The 17,762-nt window shown below is 40.8% G+C and overlaps 1 protein-coding gene across 3 annotated transcripts in view; it reads left to right on the forward strand.

The window, feature by feature from the left end:
• lyst (lysosomal trafficking regulator) overlaps nucleotides 1-17,762 on the forward strand; it is a 285,139-nt gene that overhangs the window by 190,367 nt on the left and 77,010 nt on the right. For all 3 annotated transcript variants that reach the window (XM_080191874.1, XM_080191876.1, XM_080191875.1), the window contains 8 exons: nucleotides 908-1,081; nucleotides 2,443-2,595; nucleotides 3,417-3,554; nucleotides 5,223-5,421; nucleotides 8,909-9,034; nucleotides 10,096-10,155; nucleotides 12,617-13,334; nucleotides 17,520-17,700. In XM_080191874.1, the coding sequence (XP_080048000.1) occupies nucleotides 908-1,081; nucleotides 2,443-2,595; nucleotides 3,417-3,554; nucleotides 5,223-5,421; nucleotides 8,909-9,034; nucleotides 10,096-10,155; nucleotides 12,617-13,334; nucleotides 17,520-17,700 (1,749 nt within the window). The remainder of the gene's footprint in view (nucleotides 1-907; nucleotides 1,082-2,442; nucleotides 2,596-3,416; nucleotides 3,555-5,222; nucleotides 5,422-8,908; nucleotides 9,035-10,095; nucleotides 10,156-12,616; nucleotides 13,335-17,519; nucleotides 17,701-17,762) is intronic.

The raw sequence follows: 17,762 nt of genomic DNA on the forward strand, positions 1-17,762 counted from the left end.
TAGATACTTGTTCATTTAATTGTAAAATAAGATGAGTGCCTTAGATCACCTATTTTTGAACCAGCTCCCAATTTGTGCTCAGTTGATTTTGGATGGAATCACTGGAGAGCGATTTCCAGTTTAACTCAGTGCTCTGATGCTAGAAAGGGAAAACTCTCCCAGGATTTCAACTTCTGAATTCTGGTCACCCTAATATTGGAGTAGAACTGAGTTTCATAGAATCACAGATTCACTACAGTGCAGAAGGAAGCCACTTGGCCCATTGAGTCTGCACCAACTCTTACAGAGCATTCTACTCAGGTCCTATCCTCTTAACTTCTTGTATTTACCCTGCTAATCCCCATAACCTACACATCTCGGGTCACATGGGCAATTTAGCATGGCCAACCCACCTAACCTGCACATCTTTGTACCGTGGGGAGGAAGCCAATGCAGACATGGGGAGAAAGTGCAAGCTTCAGATAGACAGTCAGCCAAGGCTGGAATTGAACCTGGCTCCCTGGCACTGCGAGGAAGCAGTGCCTATCTGGCTAGTCAAATTGCTTGGTGAAATGTTTTGAATCTTACAACAGAAGGGACCATTTGACTCATCATGCCTGTGACAGCTCACCCTACTTGGAGTATGTGATGTCTGTACGCCACGGTGTATGTGATGTCTGTATGCTGTACCATACATATTCAATGACACATCCCTACCAGCATTCAGTATTATTATCATAACAAAGATTTGGCATTGAACCTAGGTCATCCTGCAATGTGGTTTGGCTATTCACAGGATGATTTGGAAAACAAGTTTGTTGGCCTTTCTTTTTACTGATTAAAAATTGTATGTATATACAGTTCAGAAACTATCTGCTGTCATTCTGTTTGGAAGATGATAAAATATTTGTATTTTCTTTCTCTTCAGTCTGTAGAGATTAGTGATTGTGAAAAGACGCAAGCTCTAGCTTTGAAAGTTGTACTTACTTTGACAAAATATAACCAGCAGAGAATCCAGGAAATGGAGAGCTGTCATGGCTACGCTATGATTCACCAAGTGCTCATCAAAATGAAATGTATTGTAGGTTTCCACATCCTAAAGGTATGCACTATTCTTTTTACCTGTACTCTTGCTGCATTGTCTCCTGTAATTTAGTTCAACAGCATTTCATTAATATGTTGTTGAATAGCAGAAATAGTCTGGCAAAGATGGTCACTTTACCCATGTTATTGCTCGTTCAACTTGCCATCCCTCTGTTCCTTTTTGTTAAATGTAAGACATAATGCTAGTATGGCTGACATACCCAGTGCACTGATCGTGCCCTGATCAGTAAGTCTCTCTGTTCCCCGCTCCCTCTCCCTGTTCCCATCCCAACCTCTGACTTTGCTTTCCTCCTCCTTTCTCCAGCCACAGTTCTTAACACATACATGTTAATGCAGTTCCATTTGTGTCCATGGGGAGGCAGCCCTGTGTTTGCAATAACAAAATTAATTCCACCTCTCCAACCAAAGTGGTTGAAAGGATAAGGGGAACAGGTGGGGAAGTGGATTTGAGACCAGGGAGAGATCAGCCAGGATCTGATTGAACGGTGGAGCAGGCCAGAAGGGCTGAATTGCCTATTTCTGCACCAAGTTTCTGTGTTCCTCTTTACTGTGGGAGAAACATATTTCGACTTAACCCTACTCCCTCCCAGCACATTTCAGATATCAATTTCTATCTCACCTGCAAATGTGCAGTGATTTCTACAGGGATATTCCCTGTCTGCTCCCTAGACCTAATTTTCATCCAGAGCATATTAATTATCACTTTGATGAATGCCTTATGCCTTACAAAAGAATTTAAGAGTTAAAAATTAATCGGATATCGGTGTTACATAATGGAATTGAGAGGAAGAACGAAGGCAAGACTTTTGTAAAATAGGCAAGAGAGTTTGCGAGCAACAAAGTCAATAAATGTGCAATGGGGAGAGAGAAAGCAGAAGACAGAAAATGTGAAACTGCAATCAGAAATAGAGGGGGAGCTGAAAAATGTTACAAACTGAATGAGAAACAAAACAATTTACTTGTAAAGTAATAACCTTCCCCAAAGCATCAGTGGTCAAGGCCTCTCAACTGAGACAGAACTCTCCTGGAACTGGAATGTTCCCAACTTATTTTGACCCCAAAAATTGCTTAGTAGGTGTTTTAGATTACTAACAATTCTAGGATGCCATTGTATTCTCCTCTTAATTACTATATGGAAAAAATTCAGGACTGACTTCATTAAATATATGCATAAATTCTCTGAATAAAGAAACTGCGGTTATCTGGTTTATTTCAATTATTGCCTTCTAACTTTTTTTTAGAGCCATTGTGTTTAAACAAATGTCTTACTGCACTATAATAAGCGGGAAATGTTTAATTTTCTAAGTTGACTGTTGTGTGTAGATTTGTTAAATTTATGCATTTAAAAATATATTTCAGGCTTTGCTTGATGGATGCTGCAGTGCTCCAATCCTTAACTTTAATGAGTCCACGGGTCAGTTTGAGATTGATACGGAATCCAGTGCTGTAATCCAGAACGTGAAGCTCTTGTCTGAATTGTTACTGGATTGGAAGATCTGGTCCAAAGCACAGGTTTTGCTCAACTATTTGATTCTTTGTTTTGTTGCTTTTAACAATTAAATTCTGGGATAAAAGTAGAACTCCAATTTGAGCAACAGTTATAAAATTATTTCCAGTTGCTCAACAAGAAGAGGGAAAGAGTTTATTTAAGGATGGGATCCAAAGCAGTAGGGAGGCAGAAGAGAAGTTTGAAGACCGCACAGAAGTTAAAGAGGGCACGATAAGTAGTAAAGGCAATGTCAGTATTCCTAGTACCAGACAGATCAGGCAAAAGCAAGACAGAGCAAGGGAAGTCCAGATCAAACTGCATTTATTTCAGTGCAGGAGACCTGATGGGAAAGGCAGATGAACTCAGGACATGGTTGGGTACGTGGGACTGGGATATTATAACAATTACTGAAAAATGGCTAAGGGAGGGACAAGACCGGCAGCTCAATGTTCCAGAGTATAGATGCTATAGGAAAGATAGAACAAGAGGTAAGAGAGGAGGAGGAATTGCACTTTTGGGGAAAGCATCACAGTACTGAGAGGGAATATATCCAAGGGTTCGGCCACTGAGTCTGTATGAGTAGAACTGAGAAATAAGAAGGGGGAAATCACTTTGGGTTGTACTATAGGCATCCAAATAGGCAGTGGGAAATTGAGGAGCAAATATGTAGGGAGATTACAGATGGCTCCAAGAAAAATAAGATGGTAATAGTCAGAGATTTTAACCTTCCTAACATTGACTGGGATAATATTAGAGGGTTGGATGGAGAGAAATTTGTTGAGTGTATTCTTATTGGAATCTGTCTATTCATTATCAGCCTTGCATGTTTTTGTTTTGCAAACAGGATGGTGTATGGGAAACTCTGATGGCAGCTCTTGAAGTACTAATTCGAGTCCACCATCCAAAGCAGATGTTCAATGTCAAACAGTTTCTAAAGGCACAAGTGGTTTATCGCTTCCTGTTGACTTGCCAGGTCCTTCAGGTATGAACTGCATTTCCATATCCAAATTTCCACCTCTTCCCTGTCCTTCCTCTGTCTTTTCTCCCTGTTTTCTTAATTCCCACTATTGTACACTTCTGTGGTATTTGTACCTTTCCAATGCTTTGCTCAAGTGGCCATTTTTCATGTGACACTCGACAGTGAGAGTTGATAGTTCATTAATTGTGGAATATATTATAGCTGAGCCCCATCCTCTTGTCTTCTGACAACGACCCAAGTTATTTACCAATTTTGGGTCATTAGATAGTAGTTAGGATTGGGCAGTCTCCTGATAGTGATGTAGCATGCTGTTCTGTCTTCCAGATACTTGGAAGCTCAGAAGCTCCAAGTGAACTGGGAGAACTGAACTGGAGAGCCATTGGCATGTTTGTTCCCAACTTCAAGAAATTTCTTTCTATAAAATTGTCATTGAAAATCAAAGCGTAGTAATGTATAATCCAGAACCTGAAAAGCTTAGAAAATGCTGATGATCAATTAGTGTTGTAAACATAGAAGAGGCTGTCATTTGGCCCTTTGAGCCTGTTTCGCCATTCATTACGATCATGGCTGATCACCCAATTCAATAGTCTAATCCTGCTTTTTCTCCCATAACCTTTGATCCCATTTGCCCCAAATGCTATATCTAGCTGCCTGTTGAATACATTCAATGTTTTGGCGTCAACTACTTTATGTGGTAATGAATTCCACAGGCTCACTACTCTTTGGGTGAAGAATTGTCTCCTCACCTCCGTCCTAAATGGTCTACCCCAGGTCCTCAGACTGTGACCCCTGGTTCTGGATTCCCTCACCATCAGGAGCATCTAGCCTGTCTAGTGCACTCCCTCGAGAGCAGGAACATTCTTCCTCTGAAAAGGAGACCAAAACTGCACATAATACTCTAGGTGTGGCCTCACCAAGGTCTTGTATAATTGCAACACATGCCTGCTCCTGTACTCAATATATACTCTTGTAAACATGGAGTCTCAGTCTTTGCCCAAACTGTTACCAGTTCAAGCAGTCTGTCGTCATTCTTATTGCCAGCTTGACCGAGTGATTTCAGGAGAAAGGGCTTCTTAGTTTAACTGAAGTCAGTACGTATTCCCTCTATATGCAATTACAATACCAAACATGTATCTTTTGAAACTGGATAATCAAAACCTTGTCACATGAATTATGTATCACACAGTGGCGGTGCTCTGTATTTTCAGAAATATAATTGCTTGTGAAGTGTGTAATATTGTAACATCATCCACAGATACAAAAAAACTCACTGTACAATTGAATGTCTGTGTAATTTCTGTTTTTTTTGGTCATCACTCAAATTGGGCTCCAAAGATTCGTGTTTGGGTACATATGGTTTTTCTTTCATCTAAACTGTGTTATATTGCATAATGTTTCACACAGAGGATGGTGTACATATGACTCTAATAGGAAAGAAACATACCTGGATCTTTGTCAATGTCTTATTAAATACATTGTTAAGGTTTGTTAATTTCGGTTACGTTGTTAAGGGAGATAGGCATTTTGTCACATAAATAGCTGGGATCTGGATGTGGGTGAGGCGTGTTGACATTGAGCAAAGAAAAGGCTCTGTCTTAATTTTAACTTCAATCAGCATACGTCATATTAAGCATTCTTGTTTCTCTTTTTTTCCCTTTTGTGGCTTCTCAGGAGCACCGAGATGAACAGCTGAGATCTATCCCTCGGGAGGTCTGTAGATCATTTGTGAAAATCATTGAGGAAGTACTTGGGTCGCCACCAGATCTGGAATTGTTGAAGCTGGTTTACAATTTTCTGTTGGCAGTACATCCTCCCACTAATACCTATGTTTGCCACACCCCACCAGGCTTTTACTTTTCCCTCCATATAGGTGAATGGAATGCTTACTGCTTTTGATCTGTTTAACATGCACATCCAAGCATAAAGGGCACTGGTATGGCAAATAATTAAACCTTTGTGTGTTCTCTTTTGTAGCATCCACACAGAATTTATCTTCATAACAGTTACTTAGAAAATAATTGGTCACATGGAACATGCTTTGATATTTCACTGTGAAAAGTTCTTTGATGTGACATATACTATAAATTGGGTTAGAAATTGTTAAAATCTTTTGTGTATTGGAACTTGATTTATGATATCTAAATCTATGATTAACCTGACTTTGAAGTGAGAGACTGTTATTTCACCATGAAGTACTTGCATACCAAGGCTTTGAAAAATCCTTAAATTCCTCCCTCTATTATTTTTAGCAGAGCTGTTAACTTTGAAGCTAAATGGTTTAACTCCTCTGCTAAGAAAAAGCAGGGAAGAATTTTAAATGAATAAATTAAGCACTTTGACTGAAGTATCCAATTGCATAATTTCAAGATCAATAAGTCTGAAGTGATTTTGAGTTTCTTTGATCCACTTGTGACTCTATGATCTTCATTAGAACAATGAAGATCTGCCTGTGTAAAATGGCAGCTCAATACAAAGCCATTTTACTGTTCGACTATTTCTGTAAAACTGATTTTACAGTAAATCATCTTATTGTAATCTGTAAACTGATTTTAAAAGAAGGAAAGTTTTTTGACATTAAAGGTATTGTATAAATAGTTGTAAGAAAAATGAATTTCATTGTAAAGTGGTTTACCTTATTTTGGTGTCCAGAGCACAGCACGGTAGCAGTGGTTAGCACTGCTGCTTCACAGCTCCAGGGACCTGGATTCGATTCCTGGCTTGGGTCACTGTCTGTGTGGAGTTTGCACATTTTCCTCATGTCTGCGTGGGTTTCCTCCGGGTGCTCTGGTTTCCTCCCACAGTCCAAAGATGTGCAGGATAGGTTGATTGGCTGTGCTAAAATTGCTCCTTGGTGTTCTGAGACATGCAGGTTAGCGGGTAAATATGTAGGCATATGGGGGTAGGGAATGGGTGGGATTGTGGTCATTGCAGACTCAATGGGCCAAATGGCCTCATTCTGCACTGTAGGGTTTCTCTTTCTTTCTATGAGAGCAATAGTTGTATATAAACAAGTTTCTAGATGACCAGATAAACCCTCTTCTAAATAGATTTCTTTCCTCATATTGAATTGAAAATGATATACTTTTCATTTTCCTTGTGTCCCTTTTGGACTTTAATGTTTTGGTGGTGTTCCTGAAAATCGTGATATTTTGAAATAACTTTAGGTGAATCATAGGTTCCCATAGGAATCAATTTTCAAGCCTTTGGACATTTCTTGCCTGGAAAAAATGATGGGCAGGTTACTATAAAAGATAAAATCACCATTGTTGCAGATGACCACAGGCTGCCCTCCCCTTTGAGGGCACTTAACCTGAGGATCACCACAACTCAGGCGAGGGGGTAAGGTTGAGAAGGCAGGCTTTCATGAACAACGTCAGCCAGTACGGGAATTGAACCAACATTGTTGGCATCATTCCGCATTATAAACCAACTGTCCAGCCCACTGAGCTAACTAACCCGTGTACCATTCATTATGCAGCACTCTGCATTCCTAGCTGAAGTAACTTTCAAAGTAAAATACATCTGTTAATACAAAAGAAATGTAATACAATATCCAATTTAAAATATACTCATTGTACAGGTACCTGTAAAGTATGTTTGCCAAGCTTTATCTAGTGGCAGGAGTTCGTTGCTGAGCTATCAGCTGAAGTCCCAGAAATATCTGCACTGACCAATTGTTGTCCATAGATGGAGCCGAAGACCTCAGTAGGAGTTTAGCATTGGTGATGCCTGGAGAGGAACAGCAGTACCTGGGGCTAGAGTAAGAAACAGCGGGAGGGGGAGGTAGAAACTAAGTGAGCAGCCAGGAGAGGAACAGCAGTACTTGGGGCTAAAGTAAGAAACGGGATGGTAGCAGCTGAATGAGCAGCCAGGATAGGAACAGCAGTACCTGGGGCTAGAGTAAGAAACGGGGAGGTAACAGCTGAGTAAGCAGCCAGAAGAGGAACAGCTGTACCTGGGGCTAAACTAAGAAATAGCTGCTATCTTCTCCCTCTGTTTCGTACTTCAGTCCCAGATACTGCTGTTCCTCTTCTGGCTGCTTAGTCAGCTGCTGTCTCCTCCCTCTGAGTGAGCAGCCAGGACAACAACAGCAGTACCTCGGGCTAATGTTAAAAAATAAGGGGAAGGTAGCAGCTGAGCAATCGGGAGAACAGTAGATCCTGCTTCCTGAACCTAGTGCTTGTCACACAACCCATCCTCCAACTTTTCTAGTTGCTTTCATCTTGTTGACTGTCCAGTTTGTGGCCTCTCCCATTCCCTAATCCCCCGTTTTGCTGCTGACCCTCCGACTTGCTGTGTCTCCTGCACCCTAACACATCTTCTTGCCAATCCTCCGGCTTGCAGCCTCTCCCATTTTCTAATCCTTGCTTTTGCTGAACTTCCCATTTCCTGACTAATGTCTGGGCTGTTTCCCTTTCCTTCAGCCTTGCTGTGAGTGAGGGCTCTGGAGATAATCAGCAAGAGGTAGAAGGAGCAGCATTGACTGAATTCTGCAAGTTGGAGGATCTGCAGTGAGACGTTATAAGTCAGAGGATCAGCGCTAGGGTGGTTCAAGTTGTTCCAAAATGTTACCGATTGGGTTTTGCGGCCCTATGCAAGACAGGCAGAAAACAACATTAAAATGAAATTGGCAGTGCTAAATGAAAAACGGGTCCCATTAACTTACTGATGTTAAAAGTGAAACAACGTAAAACAGGGCAAAGTTAAATTGGGACATACTGTAAACCAGTTACCGGCACACTGTTCTATTGTTTCTCTGATTATAGACTTCAATTTTAAATATTTTCCTTTTACCTTAATGCGCAATGAATTATACATCTCAAATCTAGGTCCATGTATTACAAAGTTATAACAAGCTGACTCTAGTGTCTGTTACAATCAACTCCTTTCTTGACAGCATATTTTCTCGACTTAGTTTTTCTGGATTCATTGCATTCCCTTGACAGTTTTCTGACTCTGTGCTGTCTAGCTGATCTTGCCAAGTTAAAGTTTTTCACCAAAACAGTAAGAAAAACTAACTGCCAAGTTAGAGATCCCATACCACACTAAAGCACGTCCAGGCAAACCAACAATACTTGTTCTGGAGATGGATTTTACCTGGTTTACGCCATTCTTTGGTACTTAGTACCTGCTAAATGTAGACTCTTCATATAGAAATGTTAATCAAAGTTTAAAATATGCTATTTCATATTGAACAAAGGTTTAAGTCATTAATGTATTTTGTACGTGTGGATTATTTGTGGAATAGATATATATGGAAAATTGCTATCATTGGGAGTAGAGTTTTTTTAAATGTGATGTGCAGTGGAGCGTAATATAATTACTATAAACTAAATTGGATTTATTTTGGCTTTCAGATGGTAAGATCTTTGAAGAAAAGGTCAAATCGATCATGTATATGCGCCATTTTAGCAGCAGTGGAAAACCTAGTGAAAGCCCTGGTTTTCTATCTCCATCTGCCTTCACCGCTGTCCAAACAGATGGTAGGTTGTTCTTCAGAATGATTTGTGGTCTCGTTTACTTAGTTAACACCTATGGAATTAAGTTAGTGTACATCTAAGTTAGTGTACATCTTAACCCTGTCAGTTTCCGCCTCTCCCCCCTCCTAACCCATCTCTTGGTACTCATTCACCAAATGCTGCAAGTGCTTTGCTCTTATTAGCATTAAGTTAGCTTGGGAAATGAGCATGGCATTTAATTTGTGGAAATCAAATTGTCTAGTGTTGATTTTTTTTAATTTTAATGTAATCTTAATCAGATGCAGTGAAAGATGGAAGAAATCCTTATCGACAATGTTCCTCTATACTTAATCAAACACGTATGAATTTGCATTATTTTCAAAGTGACCATTACTTTACCTGCAGGTCACCAAGAACAGAAAAATTTAATGTTATCCTATGCCATAAGTTTCAAATTTGTCTTATCAGAATGCATGAATAAACAGCCATTCTTGATTATGTAGGGAATATTGTGTAACTCTACTAACATTCCTGGTTAAAACTGCAAAGGTTGTTCTGCCCAAGTATCCGTTACCACTTTGTGATGGCTGCCAACTTTTTTGTGCCATTCTTCTCCCAATCTTGGTTGCATTGCTTTGACACTTCTTCACAGGCATTGAATTGAACATCAATACCAGTTTGTTATCATTCATTATAGAAAAATATGTATAGCATTTTCAGTAAACTGTGGGTTTCCTCTCAGTGCTCCAGTTTCCTCCCGCAGTCAAGTGCAAATTAGGTGGATTGACTATAATAAATTGCCCCTTAATGTTCAAGATGTGCAGGTTAAGTGGATTGGCCATGATCAATGCATGGGGTTATGGGGATAGGGTGGAGGATTGGGCCTAGGTAGGGTTGGTGCAGATTCAGAGGGTTGGTGCAGATTCGATGAGCTGAATGGTCTGTTTTGCATTGTAGGAATTCTATTGAAGGCAATAGAAAGGGGAAATAGAGGTATTTTTTCTTCAATTTATTGATGTTCCTTATTTTTTCTGACACTTCACTCCCAAATGGCTTTGACTCTTGTTTGTGATCTGTTTCCACAGCTGTTATCAGCCCTCCAGCACCTCATTCGAGTGACCATTCTTCTGGTGTAAGACTGGACGGTGAGTCACAATTAACTTTCCCACCATGGAGGCGTGAAAAGTGAACTCCATCCTGTCCATGTTCAGCAGCATTTGCTAGGAGTTGAAACTTGAGCATGTCCATCCCACATTAGTTTGGGCCAATGTGAGAACCTTCAGTTGCCATCCTAACTGAGATTCTCAGACCAGGAATCTAATCTTTGACTCTGTATTTAGTACTAATTTATGTAGTGCTTTCGCCACATGAACACCAAGGAATCTCAGCAATTACTTTTTTTAAGAACATCCTGCCTGTTGGTGATTCACATATTTATCTTCTGTAGTTGTCAGTAGAGTTTTCTTCTGCCCTTCAAATTGGGATAAAGTCCATAAATTGAAGTTCCCAGGACCATCACAAGAATAATGGACAACCCAAACTATGTTCTGATTTGGTTAGTAAAGCTAAACCAAACGTGACAGAATTTTCTAAGAGCCTACATGATTTCCTTCAACATTGATTAGAGGTCATATGTTCTGTGTCATAGAATCATACACTGCAGAAGGAAGCCATTTGGCCCGTTGAGTCTGCACCAATCACAAACTCACCTCGGCCCTATCGCCATAACTTGCTGACACCAAGGGGCAATTTTAGCATGGACAATCCACCTAACCTGCACACCTTTGGACTGTGGGAGGAAACCGGAGCACCCAGAGGAAACCCAGGCAGACACAAGACGAATGTGCGAACTCCACACAGACAGCGACCCAAGCCGAGAATTGAACCCAGGTCCCTGGCGCTGTGAGGCAGCAGTGCTAACCACTGTGCTACCATGCAGCCAAGGTCTGCCAAGTCTTTGGATTTTTCTCTTGGCTCATTAAGAACATAAGAAATAGGAGCAGGAGTAGGCCATCTAGCCCTTCGAGCCTGCCCCGCCATTCAATAAGATCATGGCTGATCTGTCGTGGCTCAGTTCCACATTCCCACCCTCTCCCCATAACCCTCAATCCCCTCTCTTATCAAAAACCCATCAACCCGCGTCTTAAAAATATTTAGCGAGGTAGCCTCCACCACTTCAACGGGCAGAGAATTCCAGAGATTCACCACCCTTTGAGTGAAGAAGTTCCTCCTCAACTCCGTTCTAAACCGCCCCCCCTTTATCTTGAGGCTGTGCCCCCTAGTCCTACTATCCTTTCTGAGCGGGAAGAGTCTCTCTACCTCTATCCTATCCATCCCATTCATCATCTTATACGTCTCAATGAGATCTCCCCTCATTCTTCTAAACTCTAACGAGTACAAGCCCAGTTTATTCAGCCTCTCCTCATAGCTCAACCCCCTCAACTCCGGCATCAGCCTAGTAAACCTCCTCTGCACTCCCTCCAAGGCCAAAATATCCTTGCGTAAGTACGGCGCCCAAAACTGCACACAGTACTCCAGCTGCGGCCTCACCAATGCCCTATACAGCCGCAACAAGACCTCCCTACTTTTATATTCAATCCCCCTCGCTATGAAGGCCAGCATCCCATTCACCTTCTTGATCACCTGCTGCACCTGCAAGCTGGGTTTTTGCGACTCATGCACAAGGACCCCGAGGTCCCTCTGCACCGTCGCCTGCTGCAGTTTTTCGCCACTTAAGTAATAGTCCTTCCTACCTTTATTCCTACCAAAGTGGACCACCTCGCACTTGCCAACATTAAATTCCATTTGCCATTTCCTGGCCCATTCGCCCAGCCTATCTATTAACACCTGATATCATTTGTAGTTGGGTGAGTAGAGTATCTGAGTCTACAATCAGGAGTTAATAAATTCAGTCACCACATGGCTGGGGGTTTCGCTATCCTCAAATTATTGGATTTAGCTTTATATTGGTCTAACTTGACTACAACATCAAGCATTAACAAAAAGCTGGTTTGGCCAGTGAGATGGCCCACTGATAAAAGTAAGTATTAAAGAATCTTCGTTTAGAGACACTTTTTAAGTGAATCATTATGGTAAGGCCTTGGGTATTTTGTCGTTTGTACATGCTTTTCATCTTGGTTATCCCTCACTGTGATGGTTTCAGTTTGGGATGATAAATATAACCATAATAGTTTATCACTTGAGAAAAGAGATGCATGGATGGAAGAAGGTTAATTCCATTTCTCTTGAAATAAAAGATGTAAAGAATTATAGAAAAAATAAATGCAATTAAATAAAGTAAAATAAGGAGTAGAGTTCTTTGGAAAAACATAGGAACATATGCAAACTGGTAGTGTTAATCTTGGTGGATTTCTGTCTCACTGTATTAAATCATAACACATATGCACTTTAATGTTCAGTAATATGGTAAAGGAAACAGTTTCTCCCTTTCTATTCTTCCAGGACTCTATGATTTTGGGTATATCTGTTAAATTTCCCCTCAATATTTTCTCTGAGGAAAACAATCTGAGCTTCTCTAAACTAGTAACTGAAGTTTCTCATACCTGCAATCATTCTCATCCTGATTTTTGTTTCTCCATTTCCTAGGAGATAAAGGTCAAAGCAGCATATTGAACTACCCAAAACAGGAGCCTCCTTTGTTACCAATATCTGAACTGAATTCCCAAAGTCTACCATTTACCCCTTCTACCTCACCACAAGTGCGCATCAGAAGACTAGCTCCAAGAGTTGAAAGGAACTTTGCTGATGTAAGAGAGGTTTCTGAGTGCGAGTCTGACTCTCTCGCCTTTTTGCCAGAGGATGACCTTAAAATGGGTGCTGCAGAAACATTGAAAAGTATGCAGGATGAGATGTACCTCAGCAGCTGTGAATCAGCAAAAACCCTGTGTGAGAGTACAAAGGGAGCTTCTGCCCGAGGAGATGCAGATGGTCACCAACAAGAATCTTTGGAACCTCTGGTACAGCTGGATAACTTGACAAATGTGATCTCCAGGGTTGGATGTGAGCATATTGCAGACAAAAGCAACAGCTTTTCACCGACTCTAGAACCAGAATTGAAACAAGAAGGGGCTGGTGATGAAGGAATAAATCGACCTGATTGTCTCCGAGGATTGCAGACATTCCAAAGAAGCCAGAGTAATTTTACCAGCCTGGGATTGGCATTTCCTTCTCAAAATGGATCTTTAGTTATGGCACGTTTGCCAAGTATAGCTGACAAAAATTTGATTCCTGAGGAATGGGAAAGCTTTGGTTTTTCACCTCTCTATGAACGGCCCTATATTGAAACTGATACTGCTACAGAAAGGTACCAATTCTGTTATTCATTGTGCCATCAGATTATTTAAAAACTATATTTACAAAGTTTGCTATCCCAATACCAAATATTTATATCCAGGATATTTTTGTCAGGGAAGGATTGGGGAAATTTCCCGCTTTCAACCTGTACTTTTTTTTGTTAATTGCTTCATGGAATGCACACATCACTGGCAAGATCAGAATTTATTACCCATCCTTAATTAACCTCGAGAAGGTGGTGAGTATCTGCCTTCTTGAACTTCTGCAATCCACTTGGGTTGTGTGTCTTACCGGGTCAGACGATGAGCATGACTTCCGATGGGGCTGATTCTAAAGCTGTGATTGTACTAAATTATGAAACAGACGGAACTAGCATTGCCTATTTTGCCACACTCGTATCCTCTTCTGGATAGGTAACTAACCATTTGGTACTTTGTTCCAATAGTGTGGCTGAAAGACATTCAGAGTCTAGTCGTCATGTCTGAACCCCTGTGAGCTCATATGTGATGGCTGATGTAACTTCCAGGGTCAAACAAGACAATGCAATTAACAGACTTATGTACGATAATACTATGCCAAGTAGGACTGCCATGAGTTTCTTTAGCTACTTATGTATTTTATCTGTCTGAAGGTGAACCACTGTAAATAAACTGTTGCTTTTCACTGAACTCTAGAATGATTACTGTGCAGAAGGAGGCCATGTGGCCTGTCAAGTCCACACTAGCTCTTTGTAAGAGCTGCTTACCTAGTTTAATTTCCCTTGCTTTTTCCTGAAGCCCTTCAAATTTTTTGCTTTTAATGATCCAATTCTCCATCATACTCAGGTACTGCATTCCAGATCCAAATCACTCGCTACGTAAAAACATGTCACTGTTATTTCTTTTGCTTGCCGCTTTAAATCCATGCTGTCTGGTTCTTGATCCTTCGGCCAAAGGAAACAGTTGCTCCCTTTCTATTTTGTCAGGATGCCTCATGATTTCCACTCAATCTTCTTTTCTCTAAGAACGACCTGAGATTCTCTAAACTAACTACATAACTGAAGTTTCTCTTCCCTGCAATCATTCTCATTAATCTTTTGTGCACCCTCTCTTCTGTTTTCACATCCTTTCCAAAGTGTGGTGCCTAGAACCAGACACATGCCTCTATTTGTAAAGCTCAGATTCTCATATGATTCCTTAGTCGCGTTCTCAACTTGAACTGCAAGCTTCAGTGATTTGTATACATATACTCCCAGCTCCTTCTGGTCATATACCCCTTTAGAATTGCACCCTTTGTTTTATATTGCCTCTTTCATCCTACCACAATGAATCATTTCACACTTCTCTCGATTAAATTTCTTCTACTTTTGCAACCATTCCGCTAACTACTTATGTGCTCTTATGAAATTTAACACAATCCTCCTTACAGTCCATAATATTCCAAGTTTTGTGTCAGTCTCAAATTTTGAAATTGTGCTGCGTACATCAGGAAATCGGGGTTTAAATGCTAACCCCTGGGAATCCACTACGAATCTTCTCCAGTCTGGAAAACAACTCTGTTTTCACTCAGGTAATTTTGTATCTTTGCTGTGACTGTCTCTCATTTCATGAGCTATAACTTTGCTCACAAAGTATTTTCAGATGTCTTTTGGAAATCCATGTACACCACATAAACCACTTTACTCTCATCTACCCTACTCTTGCCTCACTAAAAATCTCAAATAACACAATTTACCCTTAACAAATCTGTGCTGGTTTTCCTTTATTAACCTTAATTTGCCCAAGTGACTCTTAATTTTGTCCTGAATTATCATTTCTAGAAGTTGCCCCACCACCAAAATTAAACTGTGAGCCTGTAGTTGCTGGACTTGCCCTTAAGTCCTTTTTTGAACAAGTATTTCACAGTTATAATTCTCTTGTCTTCTGGCACCACTCCCTACCAAAGGAGATATAAAAATTATGGCCGTGCTCTGTAACTTCCACCCTTGATTCCCTCAGTATTTCTGGGTACATCTCATTCAGTCTGGGTGTCTTATCAACTTAAAATATATACTAACTCATGATTAATTCTTAATTCATCAAGTATCTCAGCTATCTCCTCTCTCCATGATTTTGCCAGAAACTTTTTCCTTGGTAAAGAAAGGGGCAAACTTCTCATTTATACTTCAGCCCTGCTCATTGCTTTCACTTTGAGGTCCCTTATTGCCCCACTGCTCTTTTCACCATTCTTTTACTACTAAGATTTCTTTAGAAGACTTTGGATTCCCTTTTATGTTAACTGCTGGTCTCTTCTCATTCTCTCTCTTTGCTTTTATTCTCTTTTTTTTCAATTCCTTCTGAACCTTCCATATTGAACCTGATTCTCAATTGCATTATCCACCTGACATCAGTCAAAAGCGCACATTTTCTGCTTCATGTTCTCTACCTACACCATCATCCAGTGAGCACTGAATTTGTACACCATTTCCCCACTGCTAGAATGTACTTGCAGTGCAGCTGAACTATTCCCTCTTCAAAGGCAGCCCGTTGTTCATACTTTTGCCTGCCAATATTTGATTCTATAGTTAAGAAAACCCACTAACATCTCTACTTTCTCAGGAGGCTAAGGAAATTTGGCATGTCAGCTATGATTCTCTCCAACTTTTACAGATACATGATAGAAAGCATTCTTTCTGGTTGTATCACCGTTTGGTATGGCTCCTGCTCTGCCCAAGACTGCAAGGAGCTACAAAAGGTTGTGAATGAAGCCCAATCCAAGCAAACCAGCCTCCCATCCACTGACTCTATCTACACTTCCCACTGCCTCGGCAAAGCAGCCGACATAATTAAGGACCCCATGCACCTGGGCATTCTCTCTTCCACCTTCTTCCTTCAGGCGAAAAGGATACAAAAGTCTGAGGTCTGAGGTACCAACCGACTCAAGAACAACTTCTTCCCTGCTGCTGTCAGACTTTTGAATGGACTCACCTTGCATTAAGTTGATCTTTCTCTACACCCTAGCTGTGACTGTAACACTACATTCTGCACTCTCTCGTTTTCTTCTCTCTGAATAGTATGATTTTTCTGCATAGTGTGCAAGAAACAATACTTTTCGCTACGTGTTTATACATGCGGCAATAAATCAAATCAAATTCTATTGTCTGGGGAGATCTGTTCTCAACCTGTTGAAGATTGCCTCCTCTAATTGACTATCCTTGCATTGAATTGTCCCTTGATTCTTTTCCCATCGCCAACCTAAACCGTATGATACGGTGATCACATTTTCCTAATGATAATTGATTCTTTTGATCCACCTCCTTTCCAAGAACCTTGTCTAGCAATGCATCCTTCCTTGTTGGATTGCAAACATACTCATGAAAATTCTCCTTGGCACACTCTAGGAACTTTCGCCCCTCTCTAGCCTTTAACATATTATTGTCCCAGTCTCTCAGGTTTTTGGTGTGGGGGAAATGTGATGGCAGAAAATGTAATTGTCACTGTCTCACCTTCTCCACAACCTTTGACAATATTGACCATGTAATCTCCTCAACTACCTCTACTCCACAACTGAGTTTCCATAGTTCATGTTTCACCTGAGCTTCTCCTTGCTTCCAGCACATTTATCCCAGTAGTTTATTCAAATCCACTCTTGGCACCCCTCCTTTTCTTGGTTGCTACTGGATGACATAATTAGTAGGCACACAACAAAGCTTTCGCCTGGGTGTAAGTTAATACTCCTATGATATCCTTTCAATTTCTATGTACACACACATGCATACTCAATTTATCATGGTGAAAAGATTGCACAAATCTGCCCTAGACTTTAAAGCGCCCACTATTGTGTACACACATTTTGTGCATCAAATAGAATATGACCTTTTCTTTAAATTATTTCTGATATTTGGGCGGCACGGTAGCATAGTGGTTAGCATTGCTGCCTCTCAGCGCCAGGGACTCAGGTTCAATTCCGTCCTAGGGTCCCTGTCTGTGTGGAGTTTGCACATTCTCCCCATATCTGTGTGGGTTTCCTCCCACAACCCAAAGATGTGTGCGTTAGGTTGATTGGCCAAGCTAAAATTGACCCTAATGTCAAGGGATTGGCGGGGTAAATATGTGGGGTTGCGGGAATAGAGCGTGGTTTGGATTGTGGTCCATGCAGACTCATAGACTGGCTGCCTTCTGCACTGTAAGGATTTTATGATTCTACGATCATTGATATGAGTGTTTTACAAATCTAGATCTGCGACAGAGGACAGTCTGATTCTCATCTGCTGTGGGCTCTATAACCTTTTGCGAGGAATCCTGCTCATCTTGCCAGATTTAATGCTAGCTGATGTGATGGACAAGTTGATCCAACCGGAAGCGTTGATAGTCCTTGTCAATCATCCAACTCCAGTAATACAGCAAGGAGTTATTAAAGTAAGAATAATAAGTGACTGATGGCTTCAGAGATTTGCTTATGGCGAACTGTAATTTTACAT

This window comes from Carcharhinus amblyrhynchos, chromosome 7 (genome assembly GCF_965287045.1).
Source record: "Carcharhinus amblyrhynchos chromosome 7, sCarAmb.v2.hapA, whole genome shotgun sequence".
NCBI lineage: Eukaryota > Metazoa > Chordata > Chondrichthyes > Carcharhiniformes > Carcharhinidae > Carcharhinus > Carcharhinus amblyrhynchos.